The 16363-nt window shown below is 32.2% G+C and overlaps 1 protein-coding gene across 4 annotated transcripts; it reads right to left on the bottom strand.

Moving 5' to 3' along the window:
• Positions 1-746: 746 nt before the first annotated feature.
• LOC111702947 (mitochondrial chaperone BCS1) lies at positions 747-16098 on the bottom strand. Of its 4 annotated transcripts, none has more exons than XM_023474768.1 (13): positions 15884-16098; positions 13846-13922; positions 13608-13654; positions 11703-11770; positions 10912-11054; positions 9551-9721; positions 9286-9353; positions 7419-7504; positions 5893-6025; positions 4344-4460; positions 2997-3138; positions 2032-2156; positions 747-1531 (listed from the first exon to the last, which is right to left on the bottom strand). In XM_023474768.1, the coding sequence occupies exons 1-13, from the start codon at positions 15931-15933 to the stop codon at positions 1454-1456; spliced, it is 1305 nt and encodes a 434-aa protein (XP_023330536.1). In that variant the 5' UTR covers positions 15934-16098; the 3' UTR covers positions 747-1453. The 4 variants fall into 4 exon arrangements, with proteins under 4 accessions (XP_023330536.1, XP_023330537.1, XP_023330538.1 ...); XM_023474769.1 differs by having other exon boundaries at positions 9551-9685; XM_023474770.1 differs by lacking the exon at positions 2032-2156.
• Positions 16099-16363: the final 265 nt, after the last annotated feature.

Genomic DNA, 16363 nt, shown 5'->3' with positions numbered 1-16363 from the left:
ATCAATTAGTATAAATAGTGCCTATAATTATGACTAATAAATTGGAAAATAAAACTTTAAACATTTTTTACATGAAATGGAAAATATTTAGAGAATAATCATTGAATGAATTTCATTTCATTTTTCATAATCTTTGATTTGAGCGATACATTTTTTGTAGTTTAAATTAAATCTAGAAAGTTTGTATTATTTATTTAAATCTTAACATTTTTCATAAAAAGGTTTTGTTTTAATCAAAAATTACAACAACAAATAACTAAGTTTACTCCAGAAATTTTCTCCAAATATCTTCCTATCTGCGTAAGAAATGTTAAAAGTTTTAGTCTAAATCTTGTAAACCACTTTGAGTCCATATTGTTTCTAATCATGACAATCAATAAAAGACAAAACAAATGCAATCCCGTAACTGGGGAAAGGCACCAGCCAATTCCCCCTTTCCTCAGAAGGGGGGGGGGGCATTATTCTGACACAAATAAAGAATGGTATATATTCATGAAAAAAAGAAGGAAAGAGAAAGAAAGTACAAAAAGAGGCAAGAAATCTAATGTGTGTTTTTAAGGGTCAAATCAAATTTTGAAAATTCTGAGATATAATAATTTCAGGGGCGTTCAAAGGATTATTTGTCCAAGCTGAAGGCTTCGTTTTTTGAAATCGTTGCTTGCATTTTAAGAAACCCACTTTAAATTAAGTTCGTGATTTTTTAAACTATTTTTATGAATGCAGAGACAAATTCAAATTATAGTAAATAAGTAAGTAATTATTTATTTATGAAATATAACAAAACATACATAATTAAGTTCTTCAGGAAAAAATAATATAAAACCTCCAAAAATAGAGGTTGTGGGAATATTTCTCTAAAAATAAAATGTAGCTAGCTTTAGAGTAAGTTATTTGTACATCTATCTATCTAATTCTAAGCTTCTATTCAGAAGGTTACTCACACAGGATGATACTGTAAATACGACCTGAAGCTCACATGATATTACGATCCTAATTAGTTAAATTAATCTTCTGCCTTGAATGTATAGTATTTTAATGGATTATTTTATGATATGGCAAAGAAAGAAACTAGTTCATAACTGCATGTAAAGATCTAGGTCCCGAATATTATCTTAATACTTGTCACTAACTCTAATCCTGCCTTCAATCATGACTGTATTCCTAGCCTAACCCGGCTACTTACGTCCGGTTAAAACAACGGTTGATATGGTACTAATTTATTTATAACAGGTAAAATAGATTGACCAGTCGGGCCGGTCAGGGTATGTAATAAACATGATAAGACAGATAGATAAACTATATATAGATCCTGAATTTGTTACATGCAGAATCAGAAAAAGGCAGTATAAATTCCATATAGTCGTCTCTGAAGTCGCATCTTTTGTGAGTAACCCTGCATCATATATTTCTATCCGTTGAAAAATTGAAAAATTTGAAATACAGTCAATTACAATTACAAATGAAAGAGTGCTTGAATATTACGGATAGCTTCTTCAGGACTTTCATGGTGAATTAATAGATGCGCTTGAACCTTAAAAAATAAACTTATTTTAATTCGAATTTTTAATTAGAAATTTAGAAGATTTAACATATTAATTTAGAAAATCGAATTGACAATAACTTAAATCTTTGTTGTCGGCCGAATTTTAAGAATGCGAGACGAGGCTTAAATTTGAGAGGCTTCTCCAGAATGATTAAAGTTTCATTGAAAATTGTATTAAATTTTTCAAGATTTAAGCCGGTACTAAATTGAAACCGGTTTTTGGCGGAATTAAGACGCGGCTTAAATTCTTTAAATTCGGACTCTGGTGGTATAAAAAATGTCATAAACGATTTTCAAAGAAAACCCGTTAAACCGGTACCTTTAAATGAGAATTAAGCCCACCTGTAAACCCGTTAAACCGGTTCCTTTAAATGAGAATTAAGCCCCCCTGCAAAGATCAGTGACAGCCCATGTTGTAAATGGTTTAATCTCTCTTTCAAACTTAAACATGCTGAACGATTTTCAAAGAAAAATTCTTATCAATATACCTGAGCCGGAGAAATATTAATATTTTCTTGAAGAACAAGATGAGAAAACTTATTGCAAATGTCGTCTTTAGTCTCAGGATAGAACTTTTTAAATAATCTTTCCAGCTCACTTTTACCACAATATCCTATTTAAAAAAATGTTTAAAGGGACTGAACGCGTGATTCCCAGTGATTCTCCATGCAAAGATTGCAATGCCTTATTCACAACGGTACCCATGAAACTTTAAACTTAAGTAGAGAAACCACAATGTTTTCAAAATTATAAAAATTAATATTTAATTCATGCTGATTAATTCTAATGAAAAATTAAAATCATGAAAGTTTTCATGATATCTTTATCAATATTATAAAAGGAACTCCTAAAACCATATTTTGAAAAATTCCGAGACTACAGAAAACTGGAATACGAAGCTGACTTTTAGACTCAAGATTTTAAATAATCTTATGAACATGAGACACAGCAATTGTGCAGAGTGAACAGACCAATTTTATTTAATAAATTAAAAGTAACATGTATCAGTGATAACCAGAAAACTAAAATACACTTGAGTTGTGCTTTAAGGTCGTCTTCCTATTTCAGGGTTTTCTATTTATTACTGTATAAAACTGTAGTAAAACTTTTTACTTTCTAACAAAATCAAATACACATAATTGTTGCTTTAATGTCGTCATCCAATTGCACAGTTTTCTGTGGTTCTCACTTATCAGGTTTCGGAATTGTTTTAACCATGGTATAAGCTACTAAAATTGTGATGAACAAAAATTCTTTTGGAACAACAACGATGTAGAAGAACCCCTGTATGTTTTTTTATTCTTATTTTTATCTATATATGCTGTAGCTGGCCAAACAATATTTTTTTTTCTCCCAAATTTCGATTTTTCTAAATTCCACGGGCAACGCCTGGCACTTCAGCTTGTGAATTAAATAATGAAAAGTTTGAATATGAAAAATGATTTGATCTGACCTATAAACTGTTTAAGATCTATCCTGCCAGGTCTACAAAGAGCTGGATCTAATCTATTAGGATAGTTTGTAGTTAGGAAGGTTAATCTACCCTCACTACTAACTGCACCATCAAGGCCGTTCAACAACCCGGTCAGGGTAACCTGGTAATAAACAGGGTGTCACATCGAGCGAGGGAAGGCACACAACACCATTTTTTGTCCACACTACAAATGACATCACAACTCACAATCATTTCTTTCGTTTGTGCTTTCAAATGTCTTTTCTTATACACTTTTTCAAATTTAGACATCGTCATGTTATTTAATATGGGTTGATTTTGTTTAATAAAATGCATTTTGTTGAAAAATAAAATGATATTTAAGCCCAATTTGTGGCAAAGAACGGAAAGCATGTGTGCCTCACCTATTCTTCGTCCGCACCACGCACTATTCTGTTGTTTTCTTATTTTACCCCTAAACTTCAACTTTTAGGTTATATTAGGAATGGAATCTACAACTAAAAATTAACATTTTTTAGTATGGAACATAAAGCAATTGGTTTTGATTTGCTTGAGGAATTATGAAATAAAAATGTTTATGAATTGTTTTATGCCAACTGTACCGTCACAAGCCGTATTTTAATTCATTGTAAACAACATGACGTGGCTCGAATTTCGAATATAATAATTAAAAGTACTTAAAAGGAATACCAGACGAAAAAAGGTGTGGTCTGACGAAATAAATTTGGAATTTTGACGTCATTTGTGGTCGGACGAAATAATAATTTGGCGTGTCTTCCCTCCCTCGTCACACTGAACATGATAATTAAACTCGAATTAAATCCGGAATATATGGATTGTAATGTTTAAAAGAATCAGTTATGAATATAATTGAATTATTTAACAGTTTGAGTTGTACAATGCAACTTATTGATGCAGATCTAGATCTAAATATTTGAAAATTTTATTTAAAATAATAAAAATGTACAGCAGTAAAATATCAGTTCCGTTATATCTAATGTTTAAATGTATGTTTATGATTTGAAATTATAGATTAAAATAATACTTATTGAATTTTAATGGAGTCTTTGCTCTTGGAAATTGTGCAGACCACATTTTAGAAATTCCAGTTTAGGATTTTATACTTTTATTTGAATTATTAAGTTTTATTTTTGTTAATATGGTTTAGAAGCCATTTTGGGTGTTGAGTTAAATTAGGAGGAACACAAAATTTACTGAAAATGGTTTCACTTTCTTGAAATTTTGGTCGTAATTATAAAACATCAAAAATCCTTAATTTGAACAGGTGTTACTGGTTCAACTATCTCTCTTAATTCCTTAAAATACTATTCCTTAGTGGAAACTAACCTGTGAGAGGCCCCCATGTGCTGTATTAACATTATTACTGTTCTCTCTAGAAATAAACGCGGCATCAATATCTTCTAGAAGCAGGATTGTGTTACGCGGCACATCTGCTAATCTGGCCTAAATAAATAATGTAAATTGTATAATGTCTAATATTCTTAAATCCCACAAAGAAATTAATTTCTCCTTACTTTTAATGCCGACATTAAGATGGACAACTCTTTACCGTTTTTAACAATTAGGATTTTCAGACGCATTATTGTTTAAATTGTCGCAATTGGGAGAATATTGTCACGTGAACTAACCGAGAGATTATTGTCCCGTGAAATAACCTGGAGAATATTGTCACGTGTATACTAACCTAGAGAATATTGTCACGTGAAGTAACCTGGAGAATATTGTTACGTGTATAATAACCTAGAGAATATTGTCCCGTGAAATAACCTAGAGAATATTGTCACGTGTATAATAACCTAGAGAATATTGTCCCGTGAAATAACCTAGAGAATATTGTCACATGAAGTAACCTAGAGAATATTGTTACGTGTATACTAACCTAGAGAATATTGTCAAGTGTACTAACCTAGAGAATATTGTTACGTGTATACTAACCTAGAGAATATTGTCCCGTGAAGTAACCTGGAGAATATTGTCACGTGTATAATAACCTAGAGAATATTGTCCCGTGAAATAACCTAGAGAATATTGTCACGTGTATACTAACCTAGAGAATATTGTCCCGTGAAATAACCTGAAGAATATTGTCACATGTATACTAACCTAGAGAATATTATCCCGTGAAGTAACCTGGAGAATATTGTTAAGTGTACTAACCTGGAGAATATTGTCATGTGTATACTAACCTAGAGAATATTGTCACGTGAAATAACCTGAAGAATATTGTCACATGTATACTAACCGAGATAATATTATCCCGTGAAGTAACCTGGAGAATATTGTCACGTGTATAATAACTTAGATAATAATGTCCCGTGAAGTAACCTGGAGAATAGTGTCACGTGTATACTAACCTAGAGAATATTGTCCCGTGAAATAACCTGGAGAATATTGTCACGTGTATACTAACCTAGAGAATATTGTCCCGTGAGTAACCTAGAGAATATTGTCACGTGTATACTAACCTAGAGAATATTGTCCCGTGAAGTAACCTGGAGAATATTGTTACGTGTATACTAACCTAGAGAATATTGTCCCGTGTACTAACCTAGAGAATATTGTCACGTGTACTAACCTAGAGAATATTGTCAATTGTACTAACCCAGAGAATTTTGTCAAGTGTACTAACCTAGAGAATATTGTCACGTGTACTAACCTGGAGAATATTGTCAAGTGTACTAACCTAGAGAATATTGTCACGTGTACTAACCTGGAGAATATTGTTAAGTGTACTAACCTGGAGAATATTGTCATGTGTATACTAACCTAGAGAATATTGTCACGTGAAATAACCTGAAGAATATTGTCACATGTATACTAACCTAGAGAATATTTCCTGTGAAGTAACCTGGAGAATATTGTCAAGTGTACTAACCTGGAGAATATTGTCTGTAAGATGAGAGTCTGCTAAACTAAGCGTAGATATGCCCAGTTTAAGATGACCGGCCAGTGCTACAATTAAACTGGTTTTACCACATCCAGGAGGTCCGTGTAGTAGAATACCTCTCCTGCAATGAACTTGTTTAATGCTAAATTTGAAAAAAATATATATGTCAAATCTTGGCACTACACCATAAAATGTATTTTGAAATATTCTGTCTGGTGAGCTGGCGCGACCAAGGCTCACAGCTATGCATGCAGATAAAGGTTGCCGTTTTTTAAAGAATAAATATATTTTTTTTGTAGTTGAAAATGGAATTTTTTCAATTGTGGTTTCCTTGGAATATGGAGTCGCTTATTTTTATAGTAATTATCGCTCCTGTCTTTAAAACCCACGTCCTATCATATTGTAACAATAATATCAGAAACCATATTTCGAAAATCCCAAAATTCAGGAAACATAAACTATGAACACAGTTTCCCGTTTGAATGATTAATGTCGCCAAATTTATAAGTTTATATTCAAAATAAGGGAAGAAAATGAACTTTAGGGAAATAATATCAGACAAAGAGGTACATTATCGTACAGTACGGTACATTACATTACGGTATGGTACATAACAGCACAATAAAGCATATTATTGCAAAGCACAATACAATGAAGTACAACGTACATTTGTGAGCCGAACAAAAGGGATAATACTCGAAAGAGGAAAATAAGGCGAATTGGCTAGGGAAACACTCTTTTCTACCGGCCATACATAGATGAGAACAACTTCTTGAAAATGTATATTTAAGTAACGAAGGTTTCCTACAAAATACAAATTGTTATTGACGTACATGTGTATAAATAATGATTGTTAATAAAGATTAAACAGTTGTGTGAAATTATCAATTGGTTTAGAAACTTGTACCATTGAGAATTGGACAAAGGCTTAAAAGGTATTTGAAACTCTAGGTTTTGTAGGTTTAGGAAGCTCTAGGTTTAGTAGGTTTAGGAAACTCTAGGTTTTGTAGGTTTAGGAAACTCTAGGTTTTGTAGGTTTAGGAAACTCTAGGTTTTGTAGGTTTAGGAAACTCTAGGTTTTGTAGGTTTAGGAAGCTCTAGGTTTTGTAGGTTTTGTAGATCATATCTTATTAATGTTGTCAATCGATAAATAAAGGTTTAAAAGGTACTGTTGTGAATTAAGTATACGGAACTTACAATCTAGAAAACTGTGTTAGGCCGAAAAGTTGTTTGAACTGAAGTCTAAAGCAATTTAGATCTTCTGAAATAAATATTTAACTGGCTAAAGTAATTTCACTGTTTATTTGTAAATGATTCACTGAAAATTATGTTTAAATTGGTTCTTTTAATGCACTTTAAGTTCCATGAGGTTTTTGTTTATATTTACGCGAAAGCCTTGAAAATGTTTGGTTTGGTAAGTGGACGGAGGGTCCAACGGAGGTACAGTTTGTCAGAGACGACCTTACAACAGGGTAATTTTAGGGGTATGGTTCACAACATTGCTTAAACATCACCTGTGTGGTATTCCTCGTTGTCTATACCAAGCTGCAGAGCTCAGAAATCTCTCACAATCAGTACATAATCTTTCAACAACACCTTCCTGTACAGTGTACATAAATATGTGTTTATTCAGCTACACTTTCCAGTGTACATAAATATACTGTTATTTTAACTACACCTTCATTTACAGTGTACATAAATAAAATGTTTATTCCACTACACCTTGCTGTACAGTGTACATACTTATACTGTTCTTTCAACTACATCTTCCTTTACAGTGTACATAAATGAAATGTTCATTCAACTGCGCTTTCCTGTACGGTGTACTTAGATATAATGTACTTAATCTTTCAACTACACATTCCTGTAACTGTAAGTGTACAGTGTACATAAATAAAATTTACACAATCTTTTATTACATCTTCCTGATGTACAGTGTAGATAAATATAATTTACATTATATTATAACTAAACCTTCCTGTACAGTGTACAAGAATATAACGTATCCACACAATCCTATAATCCAGAAAAATGAACAACAAACTCAGATATTCGAATACCTTTATCATTGTCGTATACATTGATATTTCAAACTGTAAACTCTGTTAGATCAACTAAATCAAAATTTTGCACCAGCAGGCTGTGAAGAAACAAGGATTAGAAAATTTTAGTTTGTGGCAAAGACTCAATTTGCCTTTCACCTTTTCTTTCATAAAGGAGTTGAGTTTTTGCCACAAATTCTGATTTTTTAATCCTTGTATCTCTGCAACCCGTTCTTGTAGACCTTTGACATTTCAAACTAAGAATTCTGACAGATCAAATATTCTAAGTTTGAATTATAAAAGGTTTACAGCAGCCGGTTACAAATATAAATTGATTTAAAAATTGGAGTTTGTGGCAAAAACTCAATTCCTTCAGTGTATTTAGAATTTCAGAATCCTAGATATTTACATTCAGTTTTAATTCCATAATTTTACAAATAATAGAAAAATATTTTTTTTTTAAATCTAAATATTTATTTTATGCTAATCCATTTAAAGATTTAAACAGGTTTACATTACATTACAAGATAAAGCATTACATTTGCATCATTTTCATAATTTCCCTCATCGTTTAGGCTCGGGAACAGGCACAGGCACGGAACTTGGAGTCAACTGGGACATCACCACGGAACTGGGAGACATCTTATTTCAGCTGATTTGGGGGCCAACACAGGTTTGCGGCCAAACTAGGCAGGGAGGAGAGAGCTGGTTGCTAACAGGTTGAATGCCGGGTCAAGACAGAATAATAGAAAAATCAGTTGTACAGTTTTTAGGGGATCAACTCGAGAGAATTCTTAGAAATTAAATCTATGAAAAGTATAAGTTTCTACCGCTTGCAAACTTTCTAGTAATTTATTGCAATTGCGCACAATTTAGGTGGTGCTTTTAAGTAATCTCTCTTTAAATTTGTACTATGTACCTGTACCCCCGTTTACCTAAGGCTGGACAACTTTCCGCAGACGAAAGGCAAGTTTTTAAACATTAAAAGAAGAAGGCTAAAACTGATAATATTGAAACCATTAAGGAACGCAAAAAATGGTTCTTTAAAGATATTTTGGAAAATGTAAAAAGCGAACGTAATCTTGGTGGATTTTTCTGCTTAAGATTGCATAAAGTTTACTGAAGATAAAGAATGAATTTTAATTGTTTTAACGTTTTTTAAGTAGTAATTTTTTTGCTAATTTTATTTGGAATCATCGTTAAATGCTGCACAAATGCTCTGGTACGCCCCTGATGAATGCTCTGGTACGCCCCTGATGAATGGTAACTTCAATTTGAACGAAAAGTTCAGTTTCCAGCTAAGAACAAATATCTGAAAAAAGATTTTGCTACGATGTACCTGAAGTACAACAGTATCTATGGATCTTGAGAGCTGTGGACTACCTCCCATCTCTCTCCAGTCAGATCCTAAATTATTATATTTCCTTACATTATTATATAGAAATCTATGAATTTGTGAATCTAAAAAGTATTTTAACTCTGTATCACTGGCTACAATTGAATATTTCTAACAAAGAATCCAGATATAAACCTTGTATGCGGTTTTTGCGAGGAATGTGACAGTCTGTGGCAAGCACCTGTAAAGTTCAGTTCAGTACATATACCTGTACAGTGGTACATAGAAGTTGTTCCTTCATGTCGGGTAAGTACATCAGCCTTAGCTTCCTCTAGCATCTGCAGTAGTAAGCTTCTTCTTCTACCCAGAGTAGTTAAAGTTATAGTTTCCCAGGGTACTCCACCTACACATTTATCCATAGTTTCCCAGGGTACTCCACCTACATATATATCTAGAGTTTCCCAGAGTACTCCACCTACACATTTATCTATAGTTTCCCACGGTACTCCACCTACACATTTATCTATAGTTTCCCAGGGTACTCCACCTACACATTTATCTCAATACAAGGAGATCATTCATTTTGTCAACTGCCTTTTTTTCCTGGCATTCCTGATTATTGTAGAACTTGCTCTAGTTGCTAAATAGTCGGTCTGGTACTTTAGATAAACGGGAGTTTTCATTGCCTACTACGTAGTATAGATTCATTATGTTTGTATGTTTGTATCCAACAAATGTCAAATCGTCTGAACCAAATCGAGTCAACATTTGTTTTGGCAACTCACATAACCACGGGGAACAGTTGAAGAGGAAATATTTTGCTCGAAAAAAATACCGACATTTAATATTTTTAAAATATGCAAAATTAAGCAGGAAAATCCACTAAATACGATTTTTTAAAGAAAAATGGCAGCAGCTTGAACAGTAACAGTAAACAGCTAAAAAGTTAGAAAAAGGGCGCGAAGCGCTTTGGAAGCCTTTAGTACATGCACTAAAGTGCATATGCATGTGGTTTTTTGCCTTTTGTGTTTTTCCAATTAATTTAATACGGTTGAATCGATTGGGCCCACATGAGGCTATGGGAAGGTTTATAGACTGCATAAAAAAGGTATTGGCAAATTAGGGTTTGTTTCATTAAGACTCAATTCCTTTTTGTTTATTGCAGAGTTTTATTATCGTGCAGTACCTAAAACAGTTTGAACTGCTCTTCTCGACAATAGTTTAAATCAGCTTGAGCATGGTTTACCTAATACCTATAACATCAACCTGCAGTTGCTATTTTAACGAACAGTTAAGAGGAGCAATTAAGCATAATGCACCTATAACAACAAACTGCAGCTTCTGTTCTAATTAAAAATTTAAAGCAGCTTGAGCATGATTTACCTATAACATCAACCTGCTGCTGTTCTACTGGACAGTTTAAAGCAGCTTGAGCATGATTTACCTATAACATCAACCTGCTGCTGTTTTGACTGGTAAGGTATAAAGCAGCTTGAGCATGATTTATCTATAACATCAACCTGCTTCTGTTCTACCGGACAGTTTAAAGCAGCTTGAGCATGATTTACCTATAACATCAACCTGCTGCTGTTCTACCGGACAGTTTAAAGCAGCTTGAGCATGATTTACCTATAACATCAACCTGCTGCTGTTCTCGAACGCGTTCTAGTCTAATCCAAACTCCTCTCCATCTGAGTATATGAAGTCCGGGACTAGGTTCAATACAGTAGGTTGATCTTATCCTACCTCCGTCCTCCTCCTCCCATTCAGTCCTGCACATCACAAATATAAATATATAAATATAAACATCTTATATTCCAGGCAAAGTATTGAATCTATCTATACACTTTGCTTGTTTGTCTGTCTGTTTTTTTGTATCCAAAAAACGTCAAAACGGCCGAACCGATCGTGTCCAAAGGGAAGGTTTATGGATGATCCAAATTTAAAAAAATTAGCCTCCAACATAATTCTATTTCATTAAATTTAGAAAATCCACAACATTTTTTATAAAATCCGCGATTTTTTTGTTTGTTTTTGTTTTACAATGTATACAAGGAGAAAATGTTCACAATTGAAATAGAAGATGGGCGCGACGCGCCATGAAAGCCTAGTATTTATAAATATCTTAATGTAGACGACAAAGTCTATACATACACGCCAAAGTGAAACTTTATATGACAAAATTTACTTTAAAGACCCCTCTAGAATTGAATATTATTGAATGCACATTTTTTAGTCTTTTTACATGATCTTAGGATGAGCCTGCCCATGATATAGTCGTCGTCGTATATATCAATACAAAGATTCTCTTTGTTTACTTGTAAAATTGTAGTTAGAAAAAGCTTGTTTAAAATCAAAACTTGAATAGAAAAGTCGTCTTCATTGTATTGATATAATTGCCGACAACAGTATTATTCAACCTGACAGATATATGCTGAGCAGTGGTTCCAGCTTCTTTACCCAACCAATCTAGAAACCAGGTGTAGGCCTGCAGAAAATATTTAATATGGATATACAGGGTTAAAGACGACTTGAAACTCTTTAAATATAACTATCTCAAGTTTAAATATAACTATCTCAAGTTTAAATATAACTATCTCAAGTTTAAATTAAGTCTTTATCCTTGAATGATGTCTTTAAAATGACTTATTTAATGATTTGGCAAAGAAATTAAGAAGTTTACAGCTCCAGGGAATCATGAACATAAGGGAACAGACACCATAAATTCCGTACAGTCCTCTCTGAAGTCTCATCCTTTATGGGTAACCCTGTATACAGATTGTCTAAATTCGTAAACTATAGAGCTAACGGACCAACTTTACAACAGCTACAGCAAGTAGTACGATGTTCAGGGTGTCCCAGTAAACATGGGAATTGAGAGACGACTTGAATATCGTCTTTAATTTCCGATAGTTAAAAAATGACATTAAGTGCATAAAAAAAGATTTGAAATCTTTCCAAAATGTTGTCTACCCTCTTTGTTTCTTTAAAAATGACGGAGATAATAAAAATTTAAACAGTTTTGTTGAAACTGGAATCTGGACAAAGGAATTGAGTTTTTGCAACAAACTTTGCAATCCATTGTCGTAGACCTTAGATATTGAAAACCAAGGTTATAATGCAAGAAAAGTTAATTGCAGTTGCGTATACTCTGCGCACATATTGAAACCAGTTCTCTCTGGGCGGGATTTGTAAACAAGAATAGATGCATCAGTGTTAGTTTTAGTATCCAAGGAGGTTAAAAGCATTAAATTTTGATAATTTTGATAATTCACATAATAGTTTCCTATGACTAGAATATTTCATTGATTTTTTATGTGAAAGATGGATCCCATGTCATGCTTCGACATCCGTCTGGTGTTTACATTACCGACCAGGGACAGTACACTGCAGTACAAAAGATGGATACACCTCTAAAATAACTTTCCTTGCATAATAATCTTGTTTCAAACTGTAAATTATGTTAGATCAAATAATCTGAATTTGAAATATCAAAAGGGTAAATCATCAGGTTGCCAAGTTAGGGATTAGAAAATTTAAGTCTGTGGCAAAGACTCAATTCCTTTCCTAATATCTCAGTCAATTTTGAAGGTAAAAATTTTGTAGACCAAATTTTGGAAATCCCAACAGTTTCCGGCGTTAACTCCGCGATACTGCAGAATTTTTCTACAAAATAATCCCGCATGGAACAAAGACGACTTCTATATCAGAAGTCGTCATTTAATTCCCGTATTTATAGGGACACCCTGTACAGTATGCATACAGAGAGATAGACTGTCAAATTGAACATTACACAAATGAGTTATCTCTTTCTGAAGAGATCACTGTGATTTTGTAATAACATTGTGAACAGGGAACGCACTTGTCTCAAGGCTAAAACTAAACATTTTCTAATCCCATATCTTTGCAACCTGATGTCATAGACCTTTTATATTTTATAGATACAAACTCTGCAAGATCAAATAGTCCAAGTTTTTAATTTATCAAGGGTTTACGCCGTCAGGTTGCAAAGATAAAAAGATTAGAAACCCAATATTTTGTTAACAGATTTCGCAGGTCTTTCGATTAAAAAAGTTGAATCACAAGATAATATACATAAACCACTTTTGCAAATAATAATCAATTTTAAAAGTATGAACATTGATTCTAATTAATAATTGATCAGACAAAGCTTTAAAGGTACGGTTGTCAATCAGGCATTGACATGTTTGCATAGCCGGTCCCTTGATATTACGCTTACAGTCCCTTTAATATACAGAAAGTTGAACTTAGTACAACTTACAATCAAGAGAAAATGTGAAAGCGGAAATGTTTTCTATTTAGACCTTGTCGTTGCAGGGAACTTGTACACTGCACACTAGATGTCGTCTTCCTTAGTAAACAATATTTTACAAAATGTTTGCAAACAATGACGTTTTTTATCATTTCTTTTTGAGGTGACACTTTTGAGTATTTGGACTGTATGGCAAACCCCTGCCAGGGGGCATTACAGATCCCACACAAAATCAAGTTGAAATATAACTGGAAATGATATTAACTAAAATGTTAAAATAATGATTATTCCTAAAGCTAAGGATAATTGTAATAATCCTCTCCCAAGAGCAGCTGCTGTACCTACTCCAAACAATCCAATACCAGCACTATAGACATAAAACATTAGACATTAGCCATTTTGCAAATATTATACATTAGACATTAGCCATTTTTCAAATATTATAGACATAAGACATTAGCCATTATGCAAATATTATACATTAGACATTAGCCATTTTGCAAATATTAGACATAAGACATTAGCCATTATGCAAATATTATACATTAGACATTAGCCATTTTGCAAATATTATACATTAGACATTAGCCATTTTGCAAATATTATACATTAGACATTAGCCATTTTGCAAATATTATACATTAGACAATAGATTTTATGCAAATATTAGACATAAGACATTAGCCATTTTGCAAATATTAAACATTAGACAATAGATATTATGCAAATATTAGACATTAGACATTATGCAAATATTAAACATTAGACAATAGATTTTATGCAAATATTAGACATTAGACATTATGCAAATATTAAACATTAGACAATAGATTTTATGCAAATATTAGACATTAGACATTAGACATTTTGCAAATATGAGACATTAGACATTAGCCATTTTGGAAATATTAGACAATAGATATTATGGAAATATTAGACATAAGACATTAGACATTATGCAAATATTAGACATTAGAAATTAGCCATTATGCAAATATTAGACATAAGACAATAGATATTGTGCAAATATTAGACTTTAGACATTTTGGAAATATTAGACATTAGACAATATATATTATGCAAATATTAGACATTAGACAATAGACAATAGAAATTAAACATAAAACACTAGACATAAGACATTAAACACTAAACATTAAACACTAAACATTAAACATCAGACATTAGACATTAGACATTAGACATTAGACATTAAACTTTAAACATTAGACATTAAACATTAAACATTAGACATTAGATATTAGACATTAGACAGTAGATGTTAGACATTAGACATTTTAGACATTAAACATTAGACATTAGACAAATATTAGACATTAGAAATTAGACATTTGACATTAGACACTAGACATTTTACAAATATTTGACATTGGACATTAGATGATAGATATTAGACACTAAACATTATACAATATGAGACATTGTACATTAGACACTAGACATTTTACAATATGAGACATTGGATATTATACATCAGATACAGGGTGTCCTACGAAACTTGAAAGAACAAAGACGATTTGAATGTCGTCTTTTATCTTTGATGTTATTTATCTACTTATTATTAATATACTTTTTCATTTGTGATTCTTGGAACAATAATCACAAAACTTTCACAATCTGTACATTTCCTAAATGTGGTCTGCCTTTTTTGTGCTATTAATATTACCAGAGACATTAAGAATTCCGTACAGGTTTCATCTTATTAAATAAAACCAAAATTGTCGAAATCGGAAAAAAATTCTACATATCTCTGGTAATATTTACAGCACAAAAAGACAGACCACATTTCGGAAACGCCAGGTCCAGGAATTATTAACTCTAAAATTATACTTCTAAACGTAAATGTAAATGTCGTAATTTCTTTTAAGATCAAAGGCGATCTTCAAACCGTCTTGCTACTGTCATGGTTAATTCGAGTCACCCTCTATAGTAGATATTAGACAATAGACATCATGCTATTGATTTGTATATTAGATGTTATACAGTAAATTGTAGACATATGAGATATTAGGTATTATAAGATACAAGACATTATACATAAAATATTAGATGTTAGATTTTAGATATAAGATATCATACATTATATAATTGACATTAGGTAATAGATAATATATTTTGACGTTAATGACTGACATTAGACATTATATACTCGACATCAGCCAATACAGACTAGACGTTAGACATTAGTCATTAGACATTAGACATTAGACTTAGAATATTTTATACTAATAAAAACTTGGCAGTCCGGCAAAAATGTTAAAAACAATTAAATGCAGAAAAAAATATGTCCTAACTAATTAATTTAACCTGAAATACGGATTTTGAGCTAAAGTAACTGCAACCTCAGCTAACGCCATTATAAATATAGCTAAAATCACTATAATTTAAGAACTGTATCCATCTACTATCTTGGTATGTACACAATAATATAACATAAGTGTACAGTTTGGAGAATTGAATATGCAAATCAGCTGATCTGTGAATATTCTGCTTTCTTGATTCCTAGTAGCCCGGTACGTTATAAGGAGTCTAGTAAACTAGTCCTAAAATCTGATATTCAATCTTAAACCCCGACACATACAGGGTGTCCCAATAAACATGGGAATTGAGAGATGACATGAAAGTCGTTGATTTCTGATATTTAAGGAATGGCAAAGAAAGTATATAAACATGGTTGTACGTAAATTATAATAATGATTATGTAAATTTATGATTTATTAAATAATGAAATTTGTGAACATTTCAAAATATCTCCATCAATTTTAAAGATACAAAAATGGCAGACCA

This window comes from Eurytemora carolleeae, unplaced genomic scaffold (assembly GCF_000591075.1).
Source record: "Eurytemora carolleeae unplaced genomic scaffold, Eaff_2.0 scaffold486, whole genome shotgun sequence".
Taxonomy (NCBI): domain Eukaryota; kingdom Metazoa; phylum Arthropoda; class Copepoda; order Calanoida; family Temoridae; genus Eurytemora; species Eurytemora carolleeae.
The sequence above is the reverse complement of the archived record's forward strand: the minus strand, read 5'-3'. Positions and strand labels throughout refer to the sequence as shown.